The following is a 23013-nucleotide window of genomic DNA, read 5'->3' on the forward strand; positions in this document are numbered from 1 at the left end:
AAGCCTCAAAAACTGTTTAGACCTTGATTGAATTGATGAAATTTTTAGTTACATTTACTTTTTTTAAAAAAAGGAAGATATAAACCCTAATTACATTCCCATTAGAATTTTAACCAGTATGAAAATTAGATGCAGAAAAGGCTTTTCTTTTACACCCATGATAAAGGAAAGTTTCTTGCAGGCAGTTGTGAACATTTTACATATATTTTCTAGATGGTTCTCCTTGCTTTCTTTCCCCATCTTTTACACACTGATATATAAAATACATTTTCTCTAAAGCATGAAAATAAAAAAAAAACCCTTGTACTCATCATTATGCATCACACCAATTTCACAACTGGCCTATTTTAAACTTGTTTAAGCATGTAGATGTTTTAAGAACTGCATTTTATTTCAAACCTAGTATTGACACAAAGTAAGGGCATTTTTGGTGTCCGTGAACAGGAGAGAAAAAATTCATTGTACTCTTCTGTTATATGGCTCAGCACCCCTTGTTAAACAATATCTATAAAACTCTTCAAATGATGGATGTTAACACTCCACAATACTTTGAACACATTAATCTAGGAATCTTGTCAGACCAAAGGTCTGTGAAGTGCTTTGATATTATCAGTTTTCCAGTGAAACCAATGTATCATACACTTGTGACAAAAAAATACCTGTATATTCAAGTCATTATTGCACATTTATTACAGAATGTATTCTTTCTAAACATCTCAGAAGTGATGTCGATTTTTATGTCCAGAGGATACTGTTAGTGGCAATGTCACTGATGACAGTGAAGATACTTCCCAATATAGACTATGAGATAAAAAAAGTCTGTAGAGAATAACCATGGAGATGCACTGACAGAGGATAACACCTATGGTAATAATCTAGAGGCAGGAAAAGAGAGAAAAAGAAATAGTAAGTGAAAACCCTCTCACTAAACAAGACACAATAAATTTCTATCAGCATGAGTGCTTGAGGTTTAACTTTAAACCTTTTAATACTGCTGCAGTTACAAAAGATTTGAACATGCATTTTAAGTCCAGGAATCAGACTCTCACACCTGGGTGTTTTTAAATCAGTAGATAGCCCTGAGCAAGTCACATAACCCTTCTGGCAGTCTCAGTTCTGGGGAATTTCAGACTTGCAATTCACCACCCATGCAGCTTCACAAGCAGAGGTGATGTTTAGATATTCTATTCTTACAACAAACAGAGTGGGGGGGCGGGGGGGAAAGAAAGCTCGGAAACACTGCACTAGCACAATCATGAAGCTGAGGATAGTGATTTATCAATCTCACTTAGCCAGATCTCTTTCAGTTCAAGTCTCTTCATCTGTAAAAGCTGTGTAAGACTATTTATCAAATGCCTAAAGGTGTAACTTGTTTCTCAGAAAGCACAAATCTTCAGTTTTTGTACAGGCAGTCCTTTAAAATACATGTTTTTCTTAAATAAGTATGGTATTTATTAATTGTGCATTTTATTTTATTGAGGGGCATTTGAAGAAGCAAACACAGCTGAATTATCATTATAGTGTAGAAACTGCAACTGCACATACTGGTTAAAGTTGCTCAAATGCAAGAGCAGAGCAATGGTAGTCTTCCTTTAGTAAGTTCAAAATCTCAAAATACTGCTAAAACACTACTTTACTGATCCTACCCCTGGAGACTGTCCTCCTTCCCTGAGGATGTTTTCATCAAGCAAAACAAAAAGTCTCTTCATTAGTAACTCCAGAGGAATCAATTTTTTTCTGCCTAGATTTCCTTTTTATTTTTTGTAAATCAAACACAGTATTCAATTTATTATTTATATTTAATAAAACCTTTTTCTTTCCCTTACATACCCTCTACACAAATAAAAGCTCATTTTCTGCATATATTTGCATACAAATGCACAGATGGTTATAAGCATAAAGAAAAGAAGCAAACCCTGTGCTGGAATGAGGTAGTCAATCACCTGAGAATAGTGGTGCACTTCATCTGAACATGGCAGGCTCCACACACAGAGCTTTCCAGTTCCCAATATGTTTAAGCAACCGAGAAACTCTGAGTCCACCTTTGTTTTTAACTGTTTAGAGCTTACAAACCAAACAACATATTTGGACAGACTTCATGATCTAAAGAATATAGTTCAGCTACAGGCTCCCTGACCTATTTAGCCACATAAGGCTTTTAAAGGATGAAGACTAAAAAGCAAACAACAAAAAAAAATTCCACTGATTTATCTTTCTACTTTCTTTGTTAAAAGAATCCCCAAGGTGTTTTTAATTAAAAGCAAACAAGCAAACAATAAAACAAAACACCCCCTCCACATTTTCCTTTGACTTAACAATCTCCCCCCTCCCTCCCTTAACCTAGAAATGATTACCCTTAGATGATTTGAGCCCTGTATGCCTTTGTAAAATATGACTCACATTAGCATCAATGAGAGCTGTGTGACTAAGACTTTTCAAGTTGCTTTGGGGTCATAAGATTAACAGCCTAAGAGCATGAGTTTGCTAACAAACATTAAACATGAAGAACAACTACTATTCAAATTTCACCTCTTTTATCTTGCCTGTACATACCTTTTCTCTTTGATATTCTCTGAATATTACAGCAATGGTTGCAAGACATGGGTGGCACAGAAACCAGAGAATGCAGGCCTAAAAAAGAAAATGAGTGTAAGTTGTAAAATGACTACATGCCAGCTTAGAAGAAAGAGATGACAGTTACAGGAACTACATTTACATTTCTGTCTATTTTATGAACCCATTGTTTAATTTTCAATCAACATAACGAAAACCACACAATGAAAGGTGGGATTTCTGTTTTAAAAAGCTCTGTACTCCTTGTCAAATTAAAATGCCTACTCAGAGTATGATGACAAGGTGCAATGTAATCAAATCAGACACTTTAACTTTCTTATGAAGGGAAAGAGTTTAGTGCTTCAGTCAACTGCATGCCAGAATTATATTTACTGAAGAAGGGATTGGTTTGCTTGATGTAGCCCATACTTTGGCAAAGGTGATATAGAACTCCCTTTTCAGCGTGCTTCTCTCCACAGTGATAATCTGGTACAGCCCAGCAGCCAGGGACAGAGCTAGGCAGACTCTGAGGCCAATGAGCAGCCCGCTTGCCAAGCCATGGTGCGAGTGGTAGCTGTGGTGATTTGTATCTTCAAACTGCTCCCAAATTAACAAAAAGCTCTGAAAAAGAACAATGGCAATGTGCATTTAGAGTAAACCAGATTATACTAACTCTCAACTAACCTTCCCATCACAGATTAAGTTATCTGGTAATGCTCCACGCTACTTGTTAGGGACTGCCATGTTAAGCAAAAAAACCCAACAAACCCTAGTATGAAATGCGTTTTGCTGTGACCTATTACTCCAACTGCAACTGGTAGGAACGAAGTCTCACTTTGTGGATTTTTTTAACTTTTAGAAAGCTTGACAAGTTAAAGTTTCCTCTAATTTGGATAGAGGGAGTGTAGCACCTTAGAAAAAAATCTGAAATAATCACCTGCACACTTGTGCTACTCTGCAGGAAGACCACTGAAATGATTTCACAGAGCTACAGGGAGGTGTCTCCTTTCACTTGTGATCCACAACCTGTAAAGCTTGTTTCAAAGGCAGGCGACTACGCCTTTTCTTTCAAAATCCTAACAGGATTCACTTTTCTTTTCAAAGATGGGGAAGTAAGAGGGTGGTGCTGCTGCTGCCCCTTTTATACAATAGCCTTAAGGCTCAAGCATTCACCCAGGTTGAACTTGGATCTCCCACAATTCCCTTCTTTGCCTAAAGGATATCCAATTCACATCTCCCACCTCCTTGGAGAGTGCTGCAACTGCCAGGCTATAGGGTGTTCTTGGGTGGGCCACTCTCCACCCCTCCTATTGAAGCTGTGCCATTGTGGAGAGAAGAATTCAACATCAGCTAGGTCAGAAACTCTGAGCGAGCCTGACTCTGCAAGCACCTGGCTCAGAAACCTCCAAGGGTCTAGGAAAGGGAGTGTCACAGGTTCCAAATGCCATTCCAACATCTGGCCGAGCACTCTAGACAACAGATCACTACATAAAGGATAGTAAACCCCTCCTTAACTCCCAGCATTGTATCCATCTGCTGAAGAATCCAATGTTCTGGGAGCACTGTGAGAAACAATATTGATATTCTCCAAGGAAAAACAGGCTAACAAGCACCTAGTTTCTGAATCCTAGTCGTGAAGACGGCAGGCGCCAACCAGTTGCATTAAAAAATGCGTCTTGCCGAAGAACACCTTTTCAAGACTTTGAGAATGCTAACATTATAAATTAGAATACACAAAGTTTAGACTCAGAGCATCATGTAACAACTGAATGACATTTTAGAACTTGAATATACACGGGAATCCAGTCCACCTACTGCACATATCTAACTTGCACCAAGTCTTCAGGTGCCTAATAAAGCAGGTTTTCTGAAGAAAGGTAGGCAAATTTGGTTTATGAGTGAAGTAGCTCTGAAGGCCTTCAGAAAGAGACACTGTATGGCTCAATTTAGAAATATAAATTAGTCAGATTCCCTTCTGAACACATTCAAAGGCTTTCTCACTACATAAAGACAAAAAGATTAGTAATATTAACTTTATAAAAAAATGTGTAATCCACCTGTGCCTTCCAAAAGTGGGTGGCCTTGAGTCTCATCAGTTAAGTATTAGAATAATTTTTGCTTATAACATCCTCAGAGTATTCTCCTACTTTCTCCCTCCCTTACCTAGGGGGGACACAGCCCTGTCATTTCACAGCTGCTGTCACTTCAGTCACTCCTCAATCACCTGGATGGAAAACGGAACGATGGGAGAGGGACAGATGTAAAGTATGTGCGTCTTCAACATCTCTGATTATTAGCACACAATCTGACCAACAGGCTTCAAATGTTCTCACCATAATGCTCAGAAAAAGAGTGCTTCCAAATAAACACCTTCAAATGATCAAGTTACTTGACTGAGAATTCTGTAAAAGAGTAAGACTGAAGTAAGACTAAACTGCTCCTGAATTCCTGAGATACAGCACAGTGTTTGGTAACCTTGTGTCTACAGCACTAGTTTTGGCATGAAATTGATGAATTCCTATCACAGAAGATATTTCAGTCCAGTTAGAACATGCTCAGACAGGGAACAAGGGTTCTACCAGTTACAGAATCACTGCATCTTGTGAGCATTTGTGAACATTTACTTTTGGGAACAGCCAAAATATTTAACTTCCCTGGACTGTACACGTTCTGCTTGAGAAAATAAAAGACCCTCTGAACCTATGTATAGAATCTTCCTCAAGCAAGCATCTGGGGGGAAGCCATACAGACTGATGGAGACAGAACTGTGATACTGCTCTAAGAAGAAAATATCACTGGGATCTACCTTACCTTAAAATACCAGAGCTCATGAAGGTCTAAATTTTCCTCAGTCTACACCAAGAGTAACAGCAAAGAAGGAAGCCACTTTAATGGGAAGATGACAAAGAGCTGGAGTAAAGGAATCATGAGAACAAAGCCCAAATCCTCGTAGGATAATAGTGTCTGACAGCAGAGTGTGTTCTGGACCAGCCCTTGAAGGAGTGTAAACAACACAACATTAGCTGATCAAAGGCTGTGTATGGTGACAGAAATGTGAGATCACAGAAGTCCAGTTTCCTTCAGCTTCATTAGATTATTCCAAAATAAGCAGAAGGCAGAGGTGTTGGAGGCAGAGATGGAACTGTCAGTACAACGCAGTGTAAACTTGGACAAAGGAAACATATCATTTGCCTTACTATGAGCTGGGGCTGTTCTCACTCACCTGGGAAAAGCAGGATCCTATAAAAGAGAAACCTGTGCTAGTGAGTGTTTCTAGGTAAAAACAGATTAGACAATCTGTTCTCAATGAAGAACAAGCATGATGTAGAAGTAAAAATCTCTTTAGTTGTGAAATATTTAAAAAAAAAATAAAAAAAAATTTGAGAAATCAAGGTCAAGGAACCCTATAGTCCCTTACCTTGACCACAGAAATGCAAGTGTCAGCTCACTCAGCTGCAGTATCAGGAACAAACTTAAAAACAAACAGACAACAACCTGGTGAAGTAGACATCCGACATCTTTTGTGGGTAGTGAGCAGAACTATGTTTGAGCTCTGAGAAGAAATCAGGGGGGACAATTCTAATTGCTATCCAGAAGAACAACTGTGCTCCGGCAGTAGACAAAAGAACTGAATGAGAGATGAAGCTAAAGAGCTGACTCACACTATGCCATGTCCAACATTAAAGTCACAACTGCTTCCTCATAAGATGAAACAGAATGACCATCTCTTTGTTTACATAATACACTGTTCAAAAGCCTGACTTTATATAATCCTGACCTATCCTTGCTCACATTGGACACCAACCACTGTCCAGTACTGGCCTTCCTCTTCAAACACTAGAGGAATGATGGCCATGGATATCATCCTGATGTTCCAGATATACAAGCTGAACCTCCACATCCATATGAAGAAGAACCAGACACTCTTCCTTCATGTCATGAGAAAACAATTATGGGAGAACTCCTCCTTTCCTTCACGATGCCAACACTGACTTTATGACAAGCCAAGATAACGTATCAATCTCCAGCAAAGACAGGTTCTCATGGGACAGATCACCCCTGAGAGGCAAGGGGAAGGGGGAAGCAAAAGGGAAATCAGAAGGAGCAGCAAGGCAAACTAGCTATTTCTAACCATATCTAGTACTCAGTTATCTGATGTCACACAATGCCAGTACAGCAAAAAATGGTTTAGATCTAAGGTCAGAGGTAGAGCTCATTCTGAGCACACCTAAAAACTCATGTGTAGGATGATGTCTAACGCAATAAGATTCTGTGCTGTTTTGATCAGGTTCAGAGCAATCAGCTGTCTTTCCAGAATCATTGCCTCCAGTCTGGTCAGCCCTGGAAGCTGAAACTCCTCAGGTCTATGTGATGGGAAGGGCCTGCCATCAATAAAGCTCTGTACAAGGTTCGTGCCTCAGCAGCAGAAAGTGGAATTTTTAATGAATGCTCAGCAGCCTGAGAATCTTTTGTTCTGTGGCTGAAATAAAGAACAAGTTAAGGCAAAGACAGATGCTAAATGGCAGACCTGTCCCTCCTTTGAGATGTTACCTCTTTGCAGCTGCAAAGACCACAAGACACTTGCTGACTCGGAGGCTGTGTCCACCCAACATTGAAGGAAACCCATAAAAATAGCCCAGGAAATTGCTAGTGCTTCTGAACGAACAAAAAGAAAAAATCCATAGCATCAGTACAAAGAGGAGAAAACCCCCTGAAAATTTGCTGAGTAATTTGAACTAGTAGTAGGCAAACAGGCTCAGATAGCTTGCCAGTCAAAACTGTATTTAAGTTGAAGAAGAACGTGTTTTCTTAGGCTGTCCACCTTCTTGACTTCCCTGAAGATGAGATGAGGACAGGTATGGGAGAATGTCAACAAAACTAACATGGTGCAATCTCTATCTCCTGCATTAGGTTAACGCACATAGCTTCCAGCAGTCTCCACAGCAAGTCCTCAGACCATCTCTGATTATCCACATAAAATCTGTCCAATCTCTGGCATAGGAGGAAGCTGGTTCTCCCATAAGAATCTCTGGGAAAGATCAGAACAGGAAGAAGGTTATTCTATGTCTTTAGCTATTAAAAGGGCCCACTGATTGTTTACAGCAGGTGAAACACCCACATCAATCTAGACAGAGCAGTGAACAACTGACTAATCCAGAGATGAACTCTTGAACTCATCATCTTTGATAGAGGTGATACAGTCTAAATCCTCTTTGCTGAGCCCAATAGCTGCACTCTGTAATAAGGAGAACAAATACAGCAGAAGGTGTCGTTTGTACGTATTGAACCATGAGATGGAAAATACCCTCTCCAGAAGGGATACTCTTGGTGTAAGGGAAATTTTGCTGGAGACAGACATGGGAGGTGTACTGATATGGGGTGCAAAACCACTTAAGACGACGATGTATTCCAATATCCATACTGTGTTCCTATAAGACTGCTGATGAACCTGACATTCCCAATGGTACCAGGAGGAGATATGGTAGAGCTGTGCCTTACCGGTAAAAGTAAGATAGACAACTTTGTGCTAATGCTCCAGTGCTGCTCCAAGAGCCAAAAGATGTGTAATAGACCAGTCTTGGGGGAAGCAGCTCATATGTATAATGCCTGCCCCACTTTTACCATAAATAAGAACCAAAATAAGATCAAGCTGATTACACTGAGTGTCTTTTCTATGTATAGTAAAAGGAAACAACGAAAAACTTTCCAGTCTCAAGCGGCAGAGTACTAACACACCCATACATATGCACAAGTGCAGAGGCATGAATGAACTTAAATACTTTAGAAGTCTTCTTTACTACCGGCATGTAATATTTCTGGGGCTGGATAGGTTCGTTCCACCTTACTTTGACACCCATCTTTACATTTCAACAGTCCCATTGACCTTAACAGCCTTTGGTTTATATTCTTAATGAGCAAGAAATGCCAGCTCCCAGCTATTCTTAATGTTCTAGAAGTCCACTTATTTAGTCTAGAAGCAGCACTAATTACAGATACTACCCAAATGGCACGAAAATCTTCAGTATAATCTCTTCCTCATTACTGTCTCCAGTTTCTCCCTGCTCTTCTCTTTCTCAATGGTTTTTAGATTCTCTTGTCTTTATGATGTGATTTAAAAAAATTTGTTTACAAAAGACACCACCAGGGTTGAATGATTTCCATTACAATTTACTTTTAAGTTACTGGTTTACTTAACTTTCTAATTTATACTAATGGAAAATATTTGAATGAAATTATGTGTCAGACCATTTGTATATTTGCAAGACCAATCCTGCACATGAACCTTTCAAGAATTCCCTTCCTTATATTGATTGAAAGGACCATGAGACATTCTATTTGAGTGTTTCCAAAAGGAGAACACTGATGATTCCCTTTTTTTCATGACAAAGACTTTGTCACAGCAGCTTTTCTTGTCTTTCCTCCCATGCTGCTGGTTGTCAACCTGCATAATGTAGTTCACAATGCTTTAGCTGTACTGATTACAACTAATTATAGGACCACATTAAAAATCAGATGAATAAAATGACTGCAAAAAATATTTTTTTTTTTTTTTTTTTCAGTCTAGGTTGGTTTCACTGATCTGGTTCACAGTAATGCTACAAACAATTGACACAATCAGGAGTTTGGAAAACTGTGGGAACTTCTTAAGTGGTTTTACTGCTAGACAAAAACATACTGTGAAGCTACATCTTAAATTGTTGAAGTAAAGAGAAGGTGGTGTTACCTATTAGACATACTGGGTGCACATTATGCTATGGGCTTTTTTCCAGTCTTGATATTCCCTCCCTCATAAAATTAAAATATTGAAATTATTTGGTTCACAGTTCTGTCATACTTAATAGCAGCTGCATACTTACTTCAGTATAAGAATATGAAATACAAACCTGTGTAACAACAACTACTACAGCAATGCCGGTAGATGCTGGACTGGAATCCCACTGAAGAGGTCTGCCATGAGATTTCCTCATTCTGCCTATTGTCCAACCCATACACAGACTCAACAATAAATACAGCATTTGTATCTGTGAAACTATGTCACATACTATTGAAAACAAAAGAAAAATGAATAAAATTAGAACAAAAATAAGATTTTATTTTTTTCCTGTATAGAAATGTTCTACATACCCACAAATGAAGGATGCATGCTTATGCCTCTGTACCACCTTTTAATTTTGATGAGTTAGATTAGATGAGGCTGCTTTGCCACAAAATGTGGTTATTTTGTGGAGTTTTCAGTGACCAAACAGATCACTATCAGCTTTCCTCCAGTTAAGCTGCAGTTCTGCAAGAACATGGGCACAGTGCCACATCTCTCCAAATCCCACTCTTGTGACAGAGTAGTCTGGGCTCAGGAGTCCATCTGCATAAATAGACTTATAAATGCTAAAGAACTAAAATCATATGTATGTTAATCATAGTGCAAATACGCAACATGATGAAATGAACTCCTTTCTTCACTCTAAAGAACTTTTGTTTAAAAATCAGATAGCTACATTGTACTTTGAATTAATTGTACTTTGTCTTGAGGATGTAGTAGCTTCCAGAAGAAAGCACAAGTATTTAGGACAAATTCCACTCTGAGATACTTAAAGGGGAAAATATAATGAATAACCCTAACACAAACTTCATTTAGATCAACAACTTGTCTGTATTTCATTTTATTAAATGCAAATCACCTTTGCCTCATTTTGCTATGTCCATTTTTACCTCTGTTTGGGAACAATTAACACATACTCCATAAAGTTACATTCTTAATCAGTGTCTCAAACTTGTGTTTGAAGCTGCATCAGAATAGAGAAAACTTTAAGCTAGAATATATTAAAGCCTTTATTTGTAGCTTTGCTGCAGCACTACTGACAGTAATGAAACCTGAAGATTTCTTTCTGGGTGATTGTTAGCTTTAGACCTGGTAAGTTTTTGACTTAATGAACAATTTTACAGTTGGTGTTGGGATCTGATTGTACTGGCATAGCAAAGATGTAAAAGAAAAATTAATTCTTACACTTCGAATGTAAATTGTAAATTTGGTTCAGAAACTAAAGATTGGGCCCTACACACAGCAATGCTTTCTTTTTCATTTCATAAATATCTCAGTTCGATTAAATTTGTTCCTTATTTGTAATTTTCACTTATTCTATCAGGTACATGAATAATATTTCTGTCACAAAAAAAAGGTAAAGCTCTAATTTTATACAACTGGACTTCATTAAAAAAGATAAATACCACATTTACTAAAAATACTGACACAGAAAATGTTGCCACTGTACAGAAATTAATATGGGCACAAGGAAAGTGTGTCAAAAGAATATCATCTACAATATTTCTGACACTCAGCAATACCAGCAAAAGAAGGGTATAAAACAGACTTCAAAATGTAATTCCTGGGATATGCTTGGTCTTCTCAAAGTTTACATGCTTAAATGCTTCTTAATGTATTAAGACCCCTTTGCTGTCTAAGATCTGTCAAGAGCTTTTGGCAAATGCAAACTTGATCATTCTTTAATAAAATCAACCAGCACTGATTGTGGGCCAAAAAAATGATCATGGAATTATTTTCCAATGCTACCTTATCAACAGACAGTACTCACTAGAAAAAGAATTGTTCCATGAATCAAAGGTGTGCCAAACCAGTGTCAAAAATCCAAACAAGAAAAATGACTGTGTGTTCTAGAGAGCATTTTCTTTTCTGTCATTCCTTAAGATAATCTGCCCTACAAGATATAGTCGGACGTCATCTCTCAGTCATATCATGGATACAGATACTGCTCTGCTTAGTGTAGTAACCATTCAAGTGGATTCCCACATAAATTCACCTATGACAAAAATTTACAACCAGTTTTAATCTTTGACATTCCATACGCTTTGCTAAAAAGGAACAAAGGTGAGAAAAATTTTAAAGATTACAATAATGCCACAATATCCAGGGTCAGTATAAAATCACATTATTAAGCTGATACCATAATTGTCTGATTTCATCACAATTCATCTTTTCTGACTATTCAATGGACATAATATTAGTCTTTGACTTTTCACATTTTATTCTTACCGAAAGTTAAAAGGACACCATTTGCAATGCTTCTGAGTGCCAGTATTATTTGTGTGATTTATGCGATTAGATTAGGTGGTTAATTAGACTGTGGATCAGCTCTTTATACGTGGTAAAGACTAAATCATACTAGGAAAACAGTAATTGCTAGAGATCGTATCTGAACAGGTTTTTAGAAATTCTGGCCACACTGCAATTAATAGAAATTTTAACATTTATTTTTAACTCAGATTTCTGTTGCCATATAGGAAAAATGGTTTAACTTTCCCCTTCAAACTACAGTACTTGCCATCAGCCATTCACCAGAATTGTAATTGCCACTGAAGCTTTCCACATTTATATTACTTCTGCTCTTTTACTGTTTTGGAAACCACCAACTTCAGAGACAGTAGGAAAAGAAAAACTTTCGTAGCTGAATTTAAGAAATTCAGCTACTGATTGAAAAATAATATTCATTATAATCTTTACTTATCTAAATAAGAGTGGGCTTTTTGACTACAACACATACACAAGAAAAAATATAATGTGAAGCTATTCTCTCTGAAGTTCTGGCTGGATAGTTAACACTGGGGAGGAGTTATGACTACCTCCATATTCTCCATTTTATTTCATTCCAGGAGATGAGAAGGAATTTTTAATAACACAGTTGCTGGAGTGGCTGCAAGAAGCTGTCAGCTCAAATGGTTAAAACAAGAAAGAGGCAATTATTGTGGTGCCAGGTGCCATCAAGAGGCTGATAATTCCAACTGCAGCCTTCTAAATGAGCTCTACAAAGGGAAGTACTTCTCTGTATAGGCTGTTACTCCCCAACAGTATCACACAACTGCAGTACTACTTTCTTGGGGTGCTTCAAGCCAATCAAAAGGAAATCTATTTGCTTGGAATGAACCCCCAATTCTTCAAATGTGAACTGAAGGGAAAAAAAAACAAACCCAAAACTACCCAACAACAATGGAGAATGAAGAATGGAACAAGAATACGTTAGTGCATTTTGGAAAGGTATGCTACAGGAATTCAGTTTCAGTGAGAACTTGGAATTTCTATATAGAGTGGAGAAAAATATTTTGTTGGCATCAAACCTTCATATAAGCATTTTTTTTGCACCATGCTAATAACAAAATTTGTGCTGTAAAATACATTTCCATTTAATAATTGTTAAATTTGTTAATGAAATGACAAATTCTATAGAATATGATTAAGTTTCCTAAAAAGCTTGGCTTTCTAGGTCTAACACCACAAAACTCTTTAATGTATGGGAAAAACTGCTCAGGAAATAGTCATGTCTCTAAGTGTGTGTAGCAAGGAATCTTGAGACAAAAAAAATCCTTTGAAAAATCCTAAACAATACCACAGATGTGTAACTTCAAATACAGTTATTGTAAACACATAAAACAAATTTTTTTCCTGGAGGAGCAATTTTTAGTACTTTATATTAAAAATCCAATTATATGATCCAAGATCATAGTAAAGTCCAGCAATAGCATTTGCTAATGTATTATATAGATTCATGGGTAGGAATATGTAAGAAACAGGAGACAGGCATACTCACATTCTGCCAGACTTCCCATAAAAGGAGCTCCTATCCCATCTCTAGAATAACTAAAAAAGAATAAAAAGATTGTATTTTTAAGTGAGTGTGTCTTAAATGGGCGTTCTCTCTCACAAGTACATTTAGGCAGTGATATGGTTCAAAAGTCAGCCCTATATTTTGGCACAATCCCTCCCAAGCAAACCATGTACTGATCTTTACAACACATTGTTCTTCAAGTCTAAAGACTGAAAGCACAAAAGAGCAAAGGTACCTTGAGAAATGCAGGTAGTTGGCAAAAGCTGAACCAGCCTGCAACAGTAATGCAATTGTCAACACCTTTAATACACCATGCATAGGTCCACGCTTCCTAATAGTTTGCCACAGGGATTGTGCATATATGCAAGCAGTTATGAAGTATGCTAGGACAAGCAGGAAAAAGAATTCATGTAATCCTGTGGAAAACAAAAAGAAAGCTTAGTTTTACAGAGAAACATAGCTACTAGCAGCAAATAACTAAAAAAAAAATCAGCAAGGTTTTTTTTAATACAACCCTTAGGAAATACTTAGAAACTGTTACCCAAAAGTGGTAGTACACATAAAATGTCCAAATCCTTGTCAATTTTATCCAAGAAAATCGGTGAATTTTATCAGAGAACTGATTATTATTTGTTCTGATAGCATTTTTAATCAACAATATCTTTTCTGAGCAGAGACGTTTGCAGCAATTACGAGTGTAGTATAAAGTGACACACAGTTTCTTGATACACACACAATTGTAGCTCATCTGATCAGTCAGAAACATATTTATTAAAGGACTCATTTTTAGCTCTTTTTGCTTGTTTGTTTCATTCTGTAAAGGCATAATCCGAGGTGAGAGAAACGCCAGACAGACTTCTATTTAATCATTTTAACCACTGGGTGTCACCCTTCCTCCGCTTATAGCGGCTCAAGCAGAGCTGATCAAGTCTGAAAACTTATAGATAAAGGAAAGTAGCACAGAAATCAGTAATTAGTTCTTAGCACACATTTTTTTGCGCTTGTCTGAAAAAATATTCCCCCAATTGTTTTTGGATATTATATATAAAACTTAAGTTCTCTCATTTTCAGTCTGATAGTAGTCTGGTAAAATGCTCCCCTTAAGACGTGGATCCTGGAAATCTTCTCTATTGTCTGTAAGCTTTGCAATGCATCAGGAGCTCCCAAAGGGTCAAAGCCAGCGAGAGATAAGCAAAACCAAACATTTGTCACAGAAAACTTTTCTTTCTCCAACCTTCCTTGAAATTTAGTGGTGCCCATAGAATCATATTCTAAAAAATAAATGCTTTGTCTCTAGCAGCAAAATAACTCTGGTAAAAGCTTCCAGTCAGCTCCATCCAGAGATTGTGAAGAGCAAGTATCTACATTTCAATATCTGAGCTGAAAAAAACATTAGAACTGGATGAGTTCTAAACAGTAGCTAGCATTATAGCTTTTGTGACTGAAATTAAACATTTTGGGCATGCACATAGGAAAATGGGAGAAAAAGAGCATTAGGTAATAAAGAGCCTTAAAAATTCCAGGCCACTCTACTTCTTTTGTACACCAGTACATACACATGATTTATCAATGACAAAAGTATGTGGTTTGGATCAAATCTTTCTTTCTGCTTCAAAAGATATGCACTGAAGTTGGCAAGTACTTTGTAGGTAAAAGTTATTTCTCACCATGATGAGTGAGAACCCTTGGAAAACTCTTTAGGAAAATCAACAAGCTTTTAACAAACACTAAGTATTTATGATAGAATGCTCCTTCCAACCATTGACAGAGTGTAGATTATTGGTTTGAGAGCAAAAGGGGTTAGAAGAAAGCTGCACTGAAAACCAACTATAAAAAATACAATTTTCAACCTGCCTCCTCTAAGTTTCCTGACCTTCAAGGAACCTAGCTGACTGACAAAGTAAAACATTATTTGAAATAGCTTCAAAGCTCTTCAAAATCCTACCTGTTCAGCTGCTTTTAGAAATCCTTGATTACACTGACACCATGTCTTATGTAGAAGACCCCTACCATATAAAATAAGATTACTTGCCAGGGATTAGAAGTCAGCTCCCCTTATCTCTCAACGCAATAATAAGGTGACAAGCTCAAGTTCTTTTCTGTGCTTTCCTTATTATTAATTTAATTTTTTGAGATGTCCTGTGCCAGGCCACAGCCTAAAGAGAAGGAAGACCTAACCAAAACCTTCTGCAACTATATAATTTTTCATTGCATGAATGAAATAAGCAAGAAATGAAGCTGGATCTTCTGATACCCTCTCATTCTAAGTTTCTGTGGGAAAATGGCAAAGATTATCTCCCAGAAATGCATTAAAAATTAAATTAAAAGAGAATGAGAAATTAAATGCTCCTCAGCTCTTTCAAAAGTAGATCAGTGCATGTGGCTTCAGGATTCATGGCAACAATGCAGGTTGTAATTCTGAATCAACTGAGGTGCTCCTCTGCAACTCCGAAAGGCATGGCATGTACAAGCTCACCTTGCTTCCTGCTTGTTAGATCTAAACACATACATTCAGCACATTTACACACCTCCTTACTCAGCACATAAGCTGTTTAGAGTTCTGCTTCCAAGTGCTCAGTTTTCCTACAAAATTAATACAGAGCTCGGATGCCTCTGTAGGAGGTCTCTGCATCACTTCAGTGGGCCCTATGATGCCGTATAGCTGCTCTGCCCCTTGGTTTAGCAATTACTCCTCTAGCTATTACTCCTCTTTGAGAGTAAGCAAATAAACCTAGAACTCACTTCTGAAGAACAAATTCACCAAATAAAAACTGGCAAATTTGTAGAACTTAAGAAGTTAAAGAGAGAAGCTAAGTCTGATTATGAGCTCTGAAATCCAGATTATTAATGTGCTACTTTCTTGCAGATTCTGCTAAATATTCCAGTGAATATTTTCTTCCTTTCAAAAACTGAGCTGCCTTTGTTCCCTCTATATTCTCTTGAGACCATGAGTGACAGCAGGGCATTTGATTCTGAGCACAGCAATTAGGCTCATCCTCAGTAGATTCAGTTCACTCTGTACAGGAAGGAAGACTGAGCCTACAGGGCCTCCCCTTACAACAGACCCAGGTGAGTGACATGTTGATGAGGCCTCCCAGAGCAGTGATGCTACTCACTGCAACCAAGAATACATTAGGCTGGATTGCCCAAAGCATACAATTTTATGTAGGCATTTCTTTAGCTCCTATCTTGAGTTCTTCTTTGAATATTTAAAGATTTAAAATTACATTTCTTAATTGTAACAAAATCAGGCCTGACAAACCTAATCTACAGTGTGACTAAGACACTTATAAGGATCTAAACACTGAACTGAAATTGTACTGGCAAAATGTTTTATCATGCATGTACTCTTGTTGCATAGAATCAAGTTTCACACACCTAAGGTATTTCACTAACTAATTAAAGTCAGATATTAAATTCACATTCAAGTGGAAGGTTATGATTTCAACAAGTTCAAAGTATCAGTCAAGATTTTAACAATGACTTTCCTTGTACATCTACACTTCTAGTTAGGTAAGTTTTGGAAAGTCAGTCTAGGGAAAGGAAAGGATTTTTCTGTGATGACAGATAATGAACTCAAGTTTACTCTTTGTATGAAAATAAAATATGAAATATAAGTGGCTCTGCTATCCATTCCCCACACTCTTCCAAGCACAGTAAGTACTGATTTGAGTAATAATCAGATCCTTAACTTACAAATCTAATTTTAAGAAAAAAAAATCTTACCAGATTCCCCTGCGCTAAAGTGATCTAATGGATTCCCTTCTGCATCTGGGTTTAGTAAGACCATTTCAAACTGAATATCCTCGGATTCAGAATAATTCTCCTCGCAGGTAAACTTGTCTACATAAAACACATACCATGTTTCCGGATAAGGAATCTGGGACACTGTCAGATTTTGCTCTGTGTGGTTCACAGTCACTTTGGAAGAAGAAAAAAAAAAACATACGAGTAAATACTTGATTAGTTTGGTTTTAGAAAACACATATTTGAATGAAGATAAAATTTAAATCCACAGCATCATATACAGGTTATAAACAATACACAGAAGAAAACAGACTGAGTTTTGAAAGCTATTCATAACATCAGATACCAGACCTCCAACTTCAGCTTTTGTTTCAAGTAGGTGCAGGCAAGGGTTAGTGAGGACACTGCATCCCACCTTTCAGCTCTGCTGGGGTGGCTCCCTCCTTTCAAAAGCCAGAAAGTGAAAACTGTCTCCTTTGCTTAGCACATTTCCATCCTCTAGTTCTGGATCTAGACAGAATTAGCTATTCTGTACTACCCACCAGGTATTTCTGCAGCATGAAAAATATCTTCATGAAATGTATTTGACTCTGTTTTCAAAGAGATTAAGAGCACCAAACAGGAACAGCTGCATGGGAGCTCAGTAAACAACACCATGCATGTTTAAAAGGTGCAAATCAGTATTATTTCACAGGATCTTCCCCAAACTGTAACATACTCAATTTCAATTGACAGTTAACAGCTGAAGCCATTGTGTAATCAAATTGCATATTTCAAATCAGATTACAACCACCATTTTTGCCTAAAAAACCAGTTAACCAAGCACAGTCTCTTCAAAACAAACTCTTGATGCAAATGAAACCTGTGGCTCTCTATGTTTGGCTGAAACTGCAAGAAATACAAGCATTGTCACGTTGACTGCTGAACTTGAGTGCTAACCAGCTCAATAATTTCTCTGCAGGAGAAATAACAATAACAGGATAATTCACCTAAATAGGCAAAGATGACAATGGCTAAGGATGAAGAAAAATTTCATAAAAAACCCATGAAAAACTTTTTTTTCTTTTGTAAAAGGACTTTCTAAATAAAACAGCTGCAAACATACAAACTCATTTTCCCTAAATATTTTGCAGACAAAATTTAGAGCAAATTTCTAATTTGAAGCCTACCTGTGAAAAACTTCTATGTAATTCCGGTAAATGCGTTTCAACTGAAAGAAGTTATTTCCTGTTCTCTTAAGGTATGAGCTGAACAACATTAGCATCCAGGAAGAATTGTATTGTATGTTTCCTTGCAGCAAGTGTCATGAGGCACAGATTTGGACAACACACAAACCAGTATTGCACGTGGTACTTAGTCCAAATGAAAGGCAAACTGCAGCTGACAGGAGTGGCTTTACTCCCCAAGTCACCTCTCAGCTGAGTTCTGACACAGTGTTATTTGCACCAAGAGTAAGGATCACATAGGTGTGTTTAATCAGTTTCCTCTCAAATCCATAAGCTGACTCAGAGGTAGAAAAGCAACCGATTTTGCCCAAGATCAGCAAAGAGATCCAACTCACCCAGTTGGTCAGGGTGCTCCTAACGGAGCAGAAATGAGTGAGTACACTGCTGGGACAGTCAGGAATGACAGACCAACTGCCAGTTATTCCAGCAGCACCTTTTTCCAGCTCTGATGAAGTGTAAGGAAACCACATCCCTAGAAGTGACATCTGTGTAAGGTTTGACTGTGACAAATGTTACAGATCAGTCTGCTACTCTTGAGATTCTGACAGCACAAAGGAAGTTTATTTAAAAGAGAAGCTACACTCATTTAAAACACATTTGAATGAGGCTTCTAACACTAATTTAATTTCTTAAAGGAAAATTTATGCTTTAAGTACCATTATGATCAACAAATGATGCAAAAATTATTATTTCAGTCTGTCTTCTAGTTACATAACTCAATGCTTCAGTATTTTACTGTTCTTTCATATTTAGATGGGTACTCAAGCTTTATCCTGATTAGTGCATCTTTGATACTGTATTAAAAATTTTTCAACATGATTTATACATCAAGGCATGGCAGATTTGTGCTATCATGAAAATAGAATTTTATTTTTGTTTTCTCCGCTTTGAAAAATGCCATTTCCATGGAACTGGAGAAGAGAAGCCTTCTGACAAGTGAGAAATGTTCCTTTGCAAACAAGAGACAAAAAGACAATCTACATATTCTATACTGGTATAACTCTTAGCTCAAATATTAAAAACAGCTGAATGTGAGATTCAGCGACAAATATCAAGTTATAAAAGTAAAGGGTGAAATAGCATTAAGTTATAATGGAGGCAAGTTATAAAGTAAGGCAGGATGATGCAGATTTATTTTTGCAGAGAACAAAGACTTATTATAGGTAGTGAAAGAGAAGGTTTACAGGCACAAAATTAGCCTTTTACTTTGTACTTGGGCTACACACTCCCACCTTACAAGCATTTGTTTCAGAAGTTTAGAGGCAACTGCGGCAGGTTCCATCACTTTGCCTCTAATTTGTTTTTCACTCCACTGTAATGAAAGTCACAATTCAAACTCAAACAACTCACAACTCAAGTCACAACTCAAACAATTCAAACTTTTGACTGTCCCAAACATTCAGATTCTTTAGTTCTTCAGTTTCTTAGTACAATGGTACTCTTTGTAAATTCTCTCATGTATCCAAGATAATCTATTTTATGGAAAATTTGAGATTAAAAAAAAAACCAAAACAAAAAGAAAGACATTTACTCCAAGAGGAGCTAAAAAAAAAAAATATCTCTGTACTCAATGACTAAATGAAAACTTCAGCCAAATATGTACCTCTTCTGCGCTATGAACATGTAAAAGCATGAACTGGAACTGGTCATGAAGTTTGGCTGTTCCCACTAAAGCCATTGTTTGGATTTCATTTTCCAGCAGCACACTAAATTGTAGCTTTCAAAAAAAGTCTTCTGAAGTGATACAAAGAAAGAAATTTTATTTCCTAGTAGTATTTTTAATTGCAAGTGGCCAAAGTCCTAGTCGATGCAAAGCGCAAATTCACTGAAATTAATATTCTAAACACACAGATAACATAACAGAGTTCTAAGTACAGCAGTAACTTTATAAGAAGAAAACAAGCATTAACTCACTTGTCAGCTGAGCTTTAGAGAACTTCTCTGTACAGCTGTGATCTTGGACACTGTTCTCCAGCTTCTGCCATTCCTGTGCTTGAAAGAGATGAAGTCTAGCTGCTTTTGCCACAGCTACTGCTATATTCTTGATTCTGACACACAGAACAGCATGGTCGCCTTGATATTAAAAAAATAAAATCAACTATTCCGCCTTGATGTCAGTTACAAGCAAAAAGATAGTGTGACACAGATTTTTATCAGTAGCTGCAATACAGCTTCATGTTATGGTTAATTTTTTACCACCAGTTCCTAATAAAAGTATTTATGGTCTTTCAGAAACAACTTCTATGTCTCTCATTCAGAAACCAGTGAACGCACAATTCTCTGTGTTGGTACTTAAACAAACCTTCACCACAGCCCAAGTGTCATTAACCTTCTCTACTACAAACAGCTTTCCCTCCCCCCTCTTTTTAAAAAGACTTCCAGATTATGTGTTTTTTTTCTTACGCCCTCACACTCCAAATTTTATTGTTTTCAAGTTAGAGACAGCGCCTCAACAGTCTCAGTAACTAGTTTAGTAACTAGTCTAGTATTTTATGACCTCTGTGGCATGACTGTGAGCATCACAGGGTAACTCTTAAGTCTAACAACAGAAGAACTTATGCAAATGGACTTTCACATTACAGATGGATTAGATTTAAAATACTTAATTATAGATGACAGATGTCAAACTGATGCAAAGAAAATCAAACTTCAAAAGTGCTCTCTAATATGTCACTCTACCTGTAAAATCATAGAATGGCAGAATGGCCTGGGTTTGAAGGGACTTGAAAGATCACCTGGTTTCCAAGCCCCCTGCTGTGGCCAGGGATACCTTCCACTAGACCAGGTTGCTCAAAGCTCCATCCAGCCTGTCCTTAAAATCTTCCAGGGACGGGGCATGCACAACAGCTCTGGACAACCTGTTCCAGTGCCTCACCACCCTCACCATATTTTTTTCTTAATAGCTAATCTAAAAACTACTTTCTTCAGTCTGAAACTGTTCCCCCTTGTCCTGACACTACAGGCTGCATCTTGACACACAGAAATATTTTAGTCATTTTAGAACTAGCTCATTTGACAAAATTTATCTTGCCTGAGGAATTCCACAATCCTCAAACTTGTTTCCATAATTTCTTTCCTATATTGCCATCGACTTCTTTAACCTAGAAGTATCCTAAATTAAAAGGCAGAATTTAGTGGAGAAGAAAAATCAGTAAAACTTTATATGAAACACAGTTAAGCTATGCTTCTGAAATATTAACAGAAGGCTCTAAAGAAAGCTTCACTAAGACCCAAAATAGCTGTTGGTATTCATGCAGAAAGAGAAGTATTTCTATGCAAATATGCAACATCAATTTATAAAATTATATCCGAACACCTACACCACTCATCTTGAATTTTTACAGTCTTTTCTATAAGATTTAAACAGTGCACTTTTCCCCTTCAGATCTATTTAGAGCACTTCTACATTTAACTTCTAGGACAGTGATAATTAACTGCTTTCAAGTCACTTCTTAAGCTATCTCCACCCTATCAATCATTCCTCATTCAGTGCTGGAAGGTCATGCTCCAACTCTGTTTTGCTTATGTCACGTTTTCCTGCATGCCGTTAGATTTTGAAGCACCCCGCAGAACTGTTCTACCAGGAAGCTCCATGGGAAAGAAAAACAGCCTAAGCTACTGAAATGCTGAGTGCATAGGAAGAGCAGGCTGACCAGCACCGCCTTGCTGGACATGGCACTTGTCATGGTTACACACATCTCGTCCTGTCAAATAAAACTTCTCTTGCAAGCACAGTGGGCCACTGCTAGGGCTCTCTTTCAGCAGGATGGCAGCCATGAATTATTACTAAGTAATTACTAACTAATAGTCTGAAATTATTACTAACTAGGAGTTAGTAACAAGGGAAAGAAAAGCCATTTGGAATAACCAGGTGAGAATTTTACATCCTGACGCGCGGCGTCACCAAGACCCCACAGCGACAGGGACGTTAAGCACCGCTGCCATTTGGTGTAGTTCCAAGAGGGAAGGAGCGATGCGTGTCGCAGTGAGGACGCTGGGCCGGGAGTGTCCGCACCAGGCTGCGGAAGGCGAAGGGAGGCACAGCGCTGCTCCCCTCAGTGACCCACAGCGCGGGGCCGCTGCCAACTCCCGCACCCAGCGTCCGGGGCCGTCCCGCCGCGCTCCGGCCGCGTCCTGCCGCTGGCCGGGATCCCCGGCCCCGCTCCGGTGCTGCCCGGACAGCGGATCGGACCTGTTGCACGATCCGGCGGAGGACAGAGAAGGAGGAAAAGAGAGAGCGATGGAAGGTCGGAGAACTGCAGGGCTGACCCCTCTCCCCCTTCCCCACGGCCCCTCTGACCGTCACCGGTTCCCCCACGCCCCAGCGGCTCCTCACAGCCGCCCCCTTCCCCACCGGCCCCGTTGCAGGACGGCACAGCCGCTCCTCCGCTCTCCTGCCCTCGGGGCACCCACCGTGGAACTGGAAGCGCGCCACGGGCCGCCACGGCTCCCGGCGGGCGACGGCGCTGGCGAAGCCACCCCGCAGCGTCTTGCCCGCGGCGGGGCCCCAGCAGCAGCAGCCGGCGGCGGCGCTGAGCAGCCACAGCAGCCGCCACCGCATCCCGGGACCCGCCGGACACCGGGACCCTCCTTCCCTCCTCCCGCGCTGCCCCGCCGTGTCACGTGACGCCCCCCGCCGCGTTAGGCGCGAGAGGGAGGGCAGGAGCGGCGAGACAGCCAATGAGAGAGCGCGCCCGCCCTTGGGGGCGTGACCGAGCGCCAGGCCCGGCCCCTGCGGCAACGTGTCCCGTTGCCGGGTCCGGTCGTAAATTGGTAGATCCATGGTCGTAAAAGAGACGGCGGTCAGTTGCCGCTGGATGAGGAGGCGAAGCGTTGGCCCTTTTCACACGCCGCGCCCGTCCCGCTGTCCGTGG

At 38.9% G+C, this 23013-nt stretch overlaps 1 protein-coding gene across 1 annotated transcript; it reads right to left on the reverse strand.

Annotated features, from left to right (window-relative positions):
• Positions 1 to 247: 247 nt before the first annotated feature.
• GPR180 (G protein-coupled receptor 180) lies at positions 248 to 22933 on the reverse strand. The gene is made up of 9 exons (XM_058839200.1): positions 22553 to 22933; positions 20054 to 20212; positions 16893 to 17087; positions 13402 to 13582; positions 13149 to 13198; positions 9438 to 9595; positions 2983 to 3174; positions 2554 to 2631; positions 248 to 875 (listed from the first exon to the last, which is right to left on the reverse strand). The coding sequence occupies exons 1-9, from the start codon at positions 22920 to 22922 to the stop codon at positions 717 to 719; spliced, it is 1542 nt and encodes a 513-aa protein (XP_058695183.1). The 5' UTR covers positions 22923 to 22933; the 3' UTR covers positions 248 to 716.
• Between the last annotated feature and the right edge of the window lie 80 nt (positions 22934 to 23013).

Source organism: Poecile atricapillus, chromosome 1 (genome assembly GCF_030490865.1).
Source record: "Poecile atricapillus isolate bPoeAtr1 chromosome 1, bPoeAtr1.hap1, whole genome shotgun sequence".
In the NCBI taxonomy this organism is placed as follows: domain Eukaryota; kingdom Metazoa; phylum Chordata; class Aves; order Passeriformes; family Paridae; genus Poecile; species Poecile atricapillus.

What these genes read in the sequence shown, in the direction of transcription:
- GPR180 (XM_058839200.1), bottom strand. Translation starts at nt 22,922, where the DNA reads ATGGATCTACCAATTTACGACCGGACCCGGCAACGGGACACGTTGCCG. An exon ending in AACTACCTGCATTTCTCAAG is followed by an intron (nt 13,199 to 13,401) that starts GTACCTTTGCTC and finishes ATTCTTTTTTAG; the next exon opens with TTATTCTAGAGATGGGATAG. An exon ending in GAGAATATCAAAGAGAAAAG is followed by an intron (nt 876 to 2,553) that starts GTATGTACAGGC and finishes TCCTGCCTCTAG; the next exon opens with ATTATTACCATAGGTGTTAT.